This window comes from Pipra filicauda, unplaced genomic scaffold (genome assembly GCF_003945595.2).
Source record: "Pipra filicauda isolate LSUMZ 115617 unplaced genomic scaffold, ASM394559v2 scaffold513_size392548_pilon, whole genome shotgun sequence".
Lineage (NCBI taxonomy): Eukaryota > Metazoa > Chordata > Aves > Passeriformes > Pipridae > Pipra > Pipra filicauda.
This window is the reverse complement of record NW_024104658.1, coordinates 1-12,717: the sequence shown is the minus strand read 5'-3', so window position 1 is coordinate 12,717 and position 12,717 is coordinate 1. Positions and strand designations below refer to the sequence as shown.

Here is a 12,717-nt window from a genome sequence, read left to right as displayed (position 1 = left end):
ACTGCTGCTGAAGGCCTGTTTTCCAGCCTTTTTAACATTAACATGCTGCATCTGTTGCTAAGCAACAGGGAGAAAGAAGAAATGGGTCAGAAGAGATCTGCTAAGCCTGGTCAATAGGATATGGCAGTGACTGGTATGAGCATGCTCTCTCCCAAGAAACCATTTGGGCTCTTACTGCCACCACTGTGATTTAGGACAACATTTAACAGATGTCCATGCAGCTCCTACTGATTTTTCCAGTAGAGAGGGATAGCTGGGAATTATATGGACAAAGTTAGAGGCGATTCCATGCAGTTCTGATCACAGACAGAGCACATCACTGCTCCCTGTCTTTGCTTTACAATCAATGCTGTATTTAGAGTTCAGAAGAGAAGAGATCCTATGTTTGTCTCCTGGCTTTATTCTCCTCTCCCTCCTTTTTTGCTGCAAGAACATCTTCCTTAACAAAATCATGCAGCCAAGCGTTCACAAGCAGGGAATTCCTGCTACAAGGAACTTGCTGTTCCTTGTAGCTCTCAAATTTATCTGAGTACATTGCCATATTTACCAGCAACACAGTGTAACCATGCAAAAGAAATCCTCTCTTCCTGACATGGTGTGCTAATGTACAGCCTGGCAGTTTTGTAGAGGCTCAGTGTTGAGAAATGCATGGGTGCCTAAAAACACAGACTAGCACACACTGCCATTTACAAAGCATCAGTAAGTTAAGTCCTGACTTCTTTAGACCTCACCTTCTGGTGTGACAGCTCTTCGTTAGGAATGTTTTGATCTTGTTTCTTTGCTACCAATGGTCTTTCCTTAAAGAAAACATTCACTGTTCAGACCTAAATCTAACTTAGGCAGTCCCACATGCATCATCCCACGCTCCTGAGGTGGCTGGCTATCATCCTTCACTCGACTACAGTAGCATAACTCACTGCTAAGTGCTACAGGAAACTTTCCAGTACCAATTACTGAGCTACTGAAGCTTCTATTTTACCACACCTTTCTCTGCTGTTTTTAAGAGACTGCTCAGTTTGTATTCTTTATACTGGTCCCATGCCAGAGAGTGAGTTTTATCACTTGCTCACAGCATCTGAAAGCCCTGAGCTGGTGGCTCACCATAAAACATCTAGGTCTGTAAGAACCACAGTCATTGCTTTCAGTGAAGTAAAACAAGTGTATCAAATCCAGTTTACCTTCCAGAGAGCACCCCAAAACAGAACGATGAATACTGGGAGACTTGGGCTTGCTGATTGGTAGCAGTTTTCTAATTAATTAGTTAGTTAGTCATTAGTTAGTTTTCTAACTAATGACATAGCTTCCAATTTGTGACAGCATCACGACTCTGTAAGACTGTGGCTAACAAGCTCTGCTGCTAGAAGCTTTCCCCTTCATTAGTACAGGAGCTCGCACATTTCTCAAGATGCCTGCCCCACTTCTTGCTATGTTTTTATGAAGCTTGATTTCACTGTGTGCACACATGCGTCTGTCCACCCTCCCACAGCCGAGCTCCCACAGCTTTCCCAAGAGGATTCAGAGAAGGAAAGTGACCCCACTGAAAGTAAGAAATTACCAAATGCTTTCAGGTTCTCTTCAGAGTGTGAGAGACTGGAAACCACGTTTGCTATGTACACGGCTCAAAAAACTGTCTCTTTTTTTTTATCCATATCATCTTTATGTTTACAGTGGTGCCACTTTTACACTTAAAGATACCAAATAAAGTAATATTTTCCAGAAACAGCACATCAAAATTTTAAGAAAAATTAAAATCAAATACATGGCGATTTTACTTTTTTTTCCCCATTAACTTTTTCTGCCTGAAGCCGGTGGCTGCTGCAGAGGAAGCAGTTGAGCTTGGTTCTGCTGACTTGCTTTTTATCCCACTCTCTACCTCCATTCTCTTCTACCGCTTCTGTCTTACCCAGCAGCAAAGCCCCAGTACCCACACACATCCCCTGCACTGTCAATATTTGGGTCTCTTCCCATGCCCAGCTAGCAACTGGGCTGAGGGGAAGCACGCGAGCACACGAAGCTGTAGTTAATTCTGTTCTGCGCACACAGTGACATGCCCACACACACGGCAATTAGTATATTGGTGGCTAAACAGAACAAGTAACTGTTGAATTTACACTATAGTTCCTCCCACAATGAAGTTAGTAATTTGCATCCTTCTAATCCAGCTCTAACTTACAAAAAAAAAAAAAAAAAAAATTGTAGAAAGTGATTCTTAGTTGTGAGATCTCTGCCCACCTTGGGCCAAATTGGCTCAGATGATGTCAGGGGTCTGGGACAGAGTATTTAATGTGCCTTGTCTCCTCCAAAATGTGGAGAGAAAGAAAAAGGAGAATGACCAGAACACCACTTTTGAACCAATGATTCGTACTTTGAAAGCAAAAACACCTAACAACATTTGTGCTGAATTTGCTAATTTTGCTTTGTAGAGCTGACAGGCTAATAAAGACAAAACAAAACAGAACAAGTAGATTTAAGCAAGAACAGACAATGAAAATGAAGGATCAGAGGAAGTAACAATATTTTGCAGATTTAAAGCTAGGTTGAAGCCCAGAATTAAGTAATTTTATTGTATTTTGATATTAAAAAATATTTATGGTTCAAAGAGTCCAGTGAATGTCTATATGTCCATATTCTGTGAGCAGTTTCCTTTCAGTGTCATGGCTGATGCAGCTCTCAAGAAGGGCCTGTAAACTTTCACAGTCTGGTGCAGTGGACATTTCAGAGAATGACAGAGAAAAAGAAAGAAAGAAAGTGCAGAGCTGCTTGCAGAAATAATGGATGAGAGAGCAGAAGCCAATACTTTAGGACCTGTGATCATTTTAGGAGGACAGTTTTGCTCCTGAGGAGCACGGCTTAAAAAAAAAAGCAGAAGCGATTTTTTTGGAAAATGAGAAAGGAAAATGAGAAAGTTTAGTCACCAGTATGAGAAGGTCCCATAAAAAGTTATAACAACATACAGAGAGAGCAGGAAAAAAAGTTGTTTGGGGAAATAGTGTGGCTAAAAAAGTCGGAAGATTTGAATATGGTTCAAATGAAGTGTCATGACATGGCAGCTCTGTTGTGGCCAACCTCAGTGGGAATGGAAGGTAGAAAACTTCTTAGAACATGTTCACTTTTAAACAATGATAAGACTCATCTACTGGGGAGAAGAAAGGACAGGGGAGAAAACACCACAGGCAAAATTGGAGTGGTAAGAGAATAGAGGAAAAATCCTTAGTACCTTAGAAGTTAAGCACGACAGCACAGTAATATGCCCTGAGAGCCAGTTGTTGCTAAGAACAAAGAAATGAGTTTTCTGTTCTTACTGTCATGAAGCTCTTTTCTTAGCGGAACAAGTCTAATCATTTGCTGTTACCCAATGCTACAACACCAACTGACAAATTAATGGTGCAGTTCTAACTACAGAGAGCAGATAAAGTGATTCTGAGCATTACACCCTTAGTTACATTAATTCAGCTTTCCAAAAGGTGCTTGCCGCAAGACCTCAACTCTGCGATCAAATTTAAGTCTCACATTGGTAACTGAGCAGGGAAACAAGTGGTATTTTATCAGAGTGCCAGTTTCAGTATCTGTGGCACCTGGAGAAAAAAGAAAGCAAGGAAAACCGGATGGCCCCTGCAACACAGTGAAGGGAGGCTGAGGGGCAGAGTTGCAGTGACATTTATAAATACAGTGGTCTCAGAAGGGGAAGTCTAAAATACAGCTCTGGAACAGTCACATATAACCACAGAGATAACTGAAAGATGCTGAGCTTGACAAGAGGCTCAGCAATTGAAAGGAAAATTGGGGAACGAAATAGAAGCTTTCGTGTGACAAACCAGTGGTTAGCTGAGCAATAGCACCATTCCCAAAGGATTAACAGGAACGTGCACCATGTGGGCTCTGCATGTCCTAGTAAAATACTGATTATCTGCTTGCAGGAGGCACTGCATTTGTTTTAACTCAGTTATTCTTCTGCAGTGAGAAAGAATAAAACATGCCTCTTGCAAACTGTTCAGTGACAATGTAATCTGTTCCAGGCAATGATTTCATACCCACCATTCAAAGCCTCAGACACAGCTGCACTCAGACCATCCAACTTCAAGGGGGTATTACTGTAAAATGAACGAGTTTTGCACCCAGGCCAAGAAAAATGTCAACATCCTGTTTGAATCCAGTAACCTGTAGTGTTCATAGTCATTAAAGACTAAGATGTTCCCTGAATAACAGGTACAGACCAGCAACCTCCAAACAAGCCCAGAGCTCTCCCTTTAAAGTGGAAACTCTGTCCTGCGGTCAAGTTTATCCTCCTAAATGCTGTCTGCTATTGTAAACCATGCAAATGGATGCTCAGTTTCAGCCTTTATAAAAAAAAAAGATGCCAGGAACCCTGCAATTTCCACTGACAGTCCAAAACACAACTAAATGGGGAATTACTGTCTTGTTCTAATTGCACTGAATACGGCAAAAATAGCTTCCCTCTAATATTACTGGACTGTTTCCTGAGGAAATGAGAGTTACACAGACTTGTTATGAAAGCTTCTAAATTCCAACAACTTTTGTGAAAAAATAACAGCTAGATGGAGAAGAGAAACCCATACCAGCTGCTGTCCCTGGAAAGCCTGCAGCCAGCTGGCTCCCATGGACCAATCCATACAGACAACTCGGAATCCAGCTGCGGGCAGGACACTTGCTGCCTTCTGTCCAGCCAGAGTTCAAGGCAAGGGAAGAGAGCTGAGGGCACAGGGGAGAAGGCATCTGGCAAATGAAGGAAGCCACCTATAAGTCTGTTCATCATAACTAGAGGAAAGAAATTGGGGTTTACTGCAGAAGGGAAAGGGATGTAAAGCCAAGGGAAGCAGGGTGTGTGCTCACAGAACAACACGTTTGTATTGCAGGAATGGCTGAAGCTTTCCCCATCAAGCTTCCTGCTGCCAGGCACCATATGTGCAGAGACTCTGCATCAAGCCAGCAACACTTTGAACTTGGCAGAAAAATCAACACCTTATATTTTCAAAGGTCTTCAAACTCCAGTGAAATATACAAAAATCTCTCCATAACAACACATTTCCTAAAGCTACAGATGCAAACATACAAAGAGATAATTTTCAGAAAGAAACAGGACCTGGAAATCACTTGCTCAGGCAACAGAAATACACTGTGAGAACTGGTCATTAAGCAGATGTCTACAGTTACACAGGCTAGTAATGACCTAAATAGCACCTATAATGGAAACCCAAAGTGCTTTCAACCTTGTCTTTTCTAAAATACGGTTCTAAATCTGGACTCCTAAATTGGGTCAAGCCTTCCACAACATTTTTTTTTTCCTGAGAATATATGGGAAAGGAACAAAGCCATTTTTAGGAAGAGGTATTTAAGTTAATATACTTTTCCATCCATCACTGTGCATAAGCACAAAAAAACCCAATTCGAAATAGGCTACTGCTGCCTTAAAAATTTAAAACTTGTTTAAGCTGCTTTTAATAAACTTCACTGAGTCTGTAGAAAGAACTCTATCACTCAGCTGTACGTAGTCTGCCTTAATTCATGCCATGGATTACAATAACAATGCTATAATTATAATGACTGATGCACAGAGATTTCTGGCTCTATATCCAACCTTTGAAAAGACACTGGAATTGTGTTCATATAAAAGGCACTGTGCCTAATGAACACCAGCTACAAACAAGTCCACCAAGCCAAACAGAAAAGGAATAGCAATAGCTGACATGCATATTAGTAACTGACCTCTCTTGCTCCTGTTGAAACGTTAAACCATTTTGAACACCAAACTTTTCATATGTTTACTGCAAGGCTTTCAATAACCACTAGTACACCTTTCTCTCACTATAAGAAATTAACTTCTTTCTAAGAATGAAAGATACCCCCCTGCCAAAGCCTTTAAATTTGACAATCTCTTGATTGTCCTGACAATCTCTTATAAAAAAGCTTGGTATGTAGTGGGTATTTTTGGCTTGCATATGTTGATTTAAATTTCCATTTCATTATGGGGTAGAAAATTTTAGAATTTTCTAAAGAGTTGTAAGCTGCAAAAAGATCCATAATTTCAAAATAGAAAGATGGACGTGTAGAAGACCAGTGCTGCACACACTTCTAAATGACTCTCTCCTCACCCAGCAGAAGAGGAGCTTTGACACCTACTCATGAAATGACACACTGAATCCAGAACTGAATGCTCTCCTGCCATCAGTCTGGACACTGTGCTCCTTCCCTGCATGTCCCCCTGGGATTCCAAGGAAATTAAGACAACACCTATACCATAGGCAAGACGGAAAGTAGCACCAACTCTAAAGCCCAACAGCATGTTATCTGCTGAATCACAGTCATGGCGATGAAGTCTAAACAGCGGCACCGTTAAAACTGTGACATTTATCACGTTGTGCTATCTATCTTTAAACAGAGTATTTGTTGAAGCTCCTAAAATTAGAAGGGAACACACTGCAAATACCATGGTAACTACTTGGCATGGTAAATCAAGGTCCTTAAGGCTCCCACACAGACTTACTGCTATTGTGACTAGAGTTATTCAAATGGCACCTAAGCATACTTACTACTTACCAAGCAGCAATGTTACCTTGGATTAAACTAAAAATAAAGTCAAGGGCTTACTAGCCCAAAATAGCACTAAGATTTTTCTGACGTTAATGAGTAGCTCAAAACTGCTTAAAAATAATTTTGTTTGTACTGTACACCGCAAAGACAAAGCTGCGCTGATATAACTCTGATTTTAAAACACAAACAAATTGCATTTTGCAGAGAGATCAACCACCAAGCAGTTTAGGGAAGAACAGGGAAATAAAAGAAGGAAGGTAGGAGATGGTAAGAAGGAAGAGCTTACATCTTAAAAGGAAATAAAGATCTTTGAGATCAAATGAAATCATCCAGAATCTTCAGAAAACGCTTGCTGGATTTCATGTCTCCATTTTGTTTTATAACACGTTCAATGACAAATTGAGGGTACTGTTTACTTATCCAATAAAAGCAGGATGGAACAATGTATTCCGAGTGTAGCTCATATCTAAAGAATTGTGCCTCCGCTCTTTGCTTTCGATTCAGACATCAATACCTTGGTCATCTTGAAAGCTCCCTCAAGAAACAATGGCTCCCTCAAGTTATTGTTAAATTGATTTTCCAAAACTGAAAGGAGAGACTGCTGGTGTGACAGACAACTGACAACTAATTACCTTTAAATTTTGTTGCCGAACACTAGTAGCAGGTCACAACAACATGTCACAGGAAGTTTGCTTAGTCTTTTACATGAATTTTACTCTCATATTACAAAGAATTTTGTTAGCCAGGAACAATAGTCACTGACTTAAATATTTTCCTTTCTTTCTAGCATTCTCTAGAAACATCAATATAGAAGTGTTCAGAAGGCAGACAATTTGTATATACAAAAGGAAGACCGATGGGATAAATAGGTGTGCACTACATACATTGTTAAAGATGTCAACCCTCCACACGAACACACACACACAGAGTAAAAATAGAACCATCCCAGATTACAGGTGATGTGGGAATGAATTCTGACAGAGAAGACATAGCTGTCAAAGCATAGACTGTACAAACAGGTAAAATGGGAGTGAGAGTCAAGAGCACTCACAAGTAAAACTTCTCTTCCCATACAGGGTTCAGATTCCCAAAAATCGTTTTTGTCCTCTTCTTTGTTTTACCCACTTGAACGGTTACATATGGATCGCTGGACCCAGTCTTGTCTTTGGCCTGCAGACCCTGAGCACACACCACTGAAAGGAAAAGAGAAGGGTTACCACCACCATGCAACAAGACAATGTGGCTGAACACCATGTGAAGCAGCAGCTCATAATGGCCAGAGAAACAGGAATATCACTCATGAGAGCATTTCTGATGAGCCTCAGCTTATGGCGCACTACAGTGCCTGCAGTAGCAACATCTCCATGTGCTACCTGTATGTACACTGAGCAGAAGGAGACACAGGTCAGAGGAGCCCTTCCTCTCTGTTCTCCCTACCTTCACACCAACTGTCTCTAACTTCAGGCTCCCGAGTGAGACCAAGAGAACCCATGACTCCCTCACTTACCGGTGATCGTGATCTTTGCTGACCATTTTGAGGTGCCATCGAGCACACTCTGCTTCACTGTCTTCATCTGCTGCGCATGTGTCATTTTGCTCTCACAAAACACATCTCTGATCAAGTCAAAGATCTCTGGTTTGTTCCGCTCCCGGATTTTCATGCGATCCTTCATTGCCATGATGAAATTCTGGGTTCGGTCTTCAGCTCCGTGCTTCGAGCTCTTCTCCGCTGCTCCTGTGCACCAGGAAACATGCAATGCTCATCAGAAACAAACAAGCACAAGATCGTGTTTCACTGTCTGGACAGCAGGATCAAAGCTATGAGTTACCCTCCACATCATGGCTCTTGCTATTTTACACTCATTCCCCCCAGTTTCAACATATGCACAGTGAATCGGGACCATTTGGAGTTGAGAGGGGATAGTTCCTCTATAATTCGGGATCAGATTGCTCTCCTGACAACAGGCTGATTTAATACCCTTACAGCTGAGGAAGACTCAGAAATGAGGTTCTTACATTAACAGCAGATATCAGCATGCCCCCTGCTCTCCTCATCTTGCTTCGAATAAATAAATCCCTGCTTGGGCAAGTGCTAAGAAGAGGACATAGGACCCCCATTACAAATAGTATCTATGAGCTTGTCTCAAAGCTGCACTTCAGCACCACTGAAGAGAAGTTCAGATGGCTCAACACTGTTGGCATTTCCTACCCACGTGCGCCACACGACTCCCTGTTCAGCACAGAGTCACTGCAAATCTCTGCCTCATTTTGCCTGGAACCACCCTGTTTGGATCAGGCATCAAGCTGTAGACACACAAAGTGCCTCTCTGGATGCCACTCTATTTTATCAATTTGTATGGAGACAACTCAAATCATCCATTTCTAGAATTACACAGGTATATTAACTATAACAAATACCTTTAAGGTAGCAAATTCAATAGTTAAAACCTTGAGCCATCATAGGCATGGGGCACTAGTACAGTATCCAGCAGCTGGAAACACAAGAGCCAGGTACAGAGTCTGTAACTGCATAGGTATTCAACTGGATCTGGAAAAAAAGAACCCTTGGACGCTTGCATACTGCTTACAAAATTTAGAAGTTTATAACATTATGAGATAAGACTACTCCCAGAACTGACTGCTTCCTACTCAATTTTGACAGTCATTTTTACTGTCAAAATTTAAAGACTGACTATTGTGTCAGATGTGAGACATGCATTAATGAAAGCACTGACATGAGCTAACAGAGCAGATAACTCAGGTGTGAAATGAAAAACAGGAACACAAGATTGCACACTGCCTCTCTACCCACTGTCTGCAGCAATTTCAAGTTATGATCTTAAATCAGATTAAGTTAGAATGCTACAAAAGTCTTGTGAACACACTCAATCATAATCCTTCTCTTTAATGTACCTTGCTTTTGCTTGTTTTTCTTCTCCAGGATAGGTTAATTAAAGCAAGCTTAGTCCTAGAAAAATTATTTTCATTCAGATGTTCACCAAAATTAAATTACCTTAAAAAATATGTATTAAAGCAGGTATAGGTGTGTGCAAAGGGAGCCACTAATCACAAAGATACATAAAACTGTTTTCTTCCAGAAGAAGTGGGCAAATATGATATCTGGAGCACCTTTAATATAAGGTATTACAGTTTTGCATATGAAACTGTTTCAGCAGGTAGAGACTAAATATGAACAAAGTATATATTTACACTCACACAGGACCCCCAGCAGGACAACATAACAGGCAACCTTGTCAGCAGGTTGTTGTCAACAGGGAGCACAGTGACTAGTGCTGCCTGAAGACACCCATGTCTAGGGCCCTCACTCTAACACCTTTCACCATGACTCAATTCACTTCAATAAAGAAACAAAACTCTATTATAATTTCCACCATCCACACCAAAGAGAACAAAAACACAGTTTGGAAAAAACTGTGGCCGCTGAAGTGTCAGAAGTTCATTCAGGACACTGCATAACAAGGCATGCTATTAAGGACCTGGGTGTAAAACAAGCCATAATTTTACATTACCTGAGTATTTTTTCATTTCTCTTGCTAGAGGCTTGATGTTCAGTATTTAATTTAGTACAATAAAATGTACATGCCCCAGAGTTTCCTGTTGTTGGCTTAAGATGAAATGAAATCAAACACTGGAATTAATTACGCAGTCCCTGCTGTTTCTACTCACCGGTGATGAACCTAACATTTATTAAAGGAATATGAAACCAAAATTATACCAGGGGCTATACTTTGAACTTCAGATAAGAAGTGCTATTCAGTTTTAACAGAACTAAGTCTTCTGGGGATGGAGGTAGACTCTATACTGTATATGCAGAGCTACAGAAAATTACTGGGAAATCAGGAAAGGCCAAACTGAGCAATTTGCCTTTCCCGGCTGGAATTCTGAAATCTGTTGTGATCCAAAGAAACCAGCTGTGCCCTGACCTTTCTGAGTTTAAGGAAATTAAGAACCTAATTCAAACATTAAGAGTTTCTGTTATGCATGAGAGGAATGCTCCATTTCTGAATAATTGTTTAAATAAATTACTAGCCAGGCAGCTTGTGAATATAAATGTTTCCCTGTCCATCAGTGAGTTGGGACAAGAACTACCATAGTTCTGGGGTAGCATGATCTGCATCACTGCCTTAATACAAACACCCCAGAAGCCTCAAATGGTGCTTTAGAATGCAAACTTGGACAAATGGAGGAATTCTAGTTAAAAACAAGCTTAATATCCCCACAATCTGCAGATACCTTGCACAGTGGATTTATCCCTCTGCAAGCCTAGCAGCAGTCCAGGGCACCCTGGATTGCAGGACATGTAAGCCATGTCACAGAGACCCCTAGAGTCCTCTCTTTAGTCACCTCCAAAGCTTGGCTCTAACTTCAGAGGACATGCTGCTTCCCCACTCTGCCCAAATAATTTGCACAGATATGGTAGCTCCATTATTCCTTCCCTGATCGATCTTTCCCTGAGCTGCAGACACCTTATTTAACAATTCAGACTAATAAAGAACAGAGAATGTCTGTTCTGCTGTCTCAACAACACACTTTTAATTTTAACATCTGCTTCTTGGTACAAAACCAAGAGAATTTCCAAAACAACCACTGCGGGACTAATTAACTATGATGTATGTGTTTTAAACCCAAAACATGTCATTATACTGAATGGCAGAGGATGCTTTTCCTGGTGTTGGACTGGGATTGTGTTTCTTCAAGCTGCAAAGAGGGTTTTGGCCAGTGGATCAGCTTTTCAAGTCCTGTGAATAGCAACTGACAGGCATCTGAATATACAAGGAATGTGTACAGTACTACAGAAATGGTTCTGGGTTTTCTTTCTCTCTTCCTTTCTAGGACTGAAGGATGAGTGAATTTATGACTGGAAACAGAAAGCAAATATGTCTATATTGGGAATTGTATTGATACAGCTATTAGTAAACCACCAGTGCTGTTATTCTATGCTTTAACAAGAAAAAGTCAAGAAAGCAACACTGGCAGGATTGAAGGCAGCTGTTCAGTAGGCGGATAATGCTTAGAAATTATATATTCCTGAAACTTAAAATAGATATTCAAGTTTCAAATAAAGGTATCCCTTCCTCCCTCTGTGCAAATATTTTCCTACATAGAACTTTGGGAGCAAACAAATGTTCCTCAACATGGTGTCTAATCATCATTCAACCCAGAAGCCAAGATGATCATCACAGAGTGACTTAATCAGTCTCACTAACAGTCCACTCACTGACCTGGTCTCAGGACTGCAGCCTCTGAATTCACAGTGCAATACATACAAGTTTCTCACCCAAAAAGCAACAAACACACCTGCCTTCCAGTCATGAGTCAAAAGCACTAAACATGTCCAGAGGTGAACCCAGAAGTCAAAACAGTTCAAAAGCAGGGTATTTGGTAATGTAGTCCTGATGGCTTGTGTAAACTTCTCCAAGGTTTAGCTAACTACAGATTTCATGTTCAAGAGTAGTTTGAAGCTTGAGATCTCATTTCCTCACTTTCAAGACCTCCAGAGGACCAGATTCTGTTATCCCAAGACATTTTCTTTTCTCAGGTTTAACTGTAATCTACTGAGGACTAGATTAGCATAACTACAAAAAACACCCAAGACACAATTATAGACACGGATTACTATGGCTTTTCAAAAGCTAGCCCTGAACTGTACAGGCCTCTTTTACTGGGATCTTGCTAGCATAATGTCCTTCCCTTCCACCCACTTCACAACTACTTCTATGCATTTGTTCCTTGGTATCCTACACATCCATCCCCAAATTTACTCTTCCTTTGATATCAACGTTGCCCAACCCACTCTGATTTAGTTAGTACTACACCAGTGCTCAAGGCAAGAGATAAAATTCCTTTCCCAAAACCTTTGCATGCTATGGGGATGTTAAAGATCATCCTTCTATCCATTTTCAGCCAAGCAAGAAAGGAAATTATCCATGTAGCAGAGATTTCCACCACTTTCAAGAATAGCAGAAGGCTAAAAAGAGAGCACCATCCCTTGAGCAAGTTATTTATGAGCTTATGGTAAAAAGGTAAGAGCCCTATCATCAGAATAATAACTTCTCAGTGCCTACAATACTGCAAACCAGGTGGCTGGTTCCAGTTTACTGCACTTCAGACATCACCAGTTCATGGAACAGCCCTGCTGAACCAGTC

The 12,717-nt window shown here is 40.9% G+C and overlaps 1 protein-coding gene across 1 annotated transcript in view; it reads right to left on the bottom strand.

Annotated features, from left to right (window-relative positions):
- The window catches only part of LOC114002475 (protein unc-13 homolog B), a gene marked incomplete at its 5' end in the record, with an annotated part of 71,670 nt that extends 63,386 nt beyond the window's left edge, over nt 1–8,284 (bottom strand). The window contains 2 exons of the mRNA XM_039386922.1: nt 7,601–7,742; nt 8,057–8,284. Of these exons, the coding sequence (XP_039242856.1) occupies nt 7,601–7,742; nt 8,057–8,284 (370 nt within the window). The remainder of the gene's footprint in view (nt 1–7,600; nt 7,743–8,056) is intronic.
- Between the last annotated feature and the right edge of the window lie 4,433 nt (nt 8,285–12,717).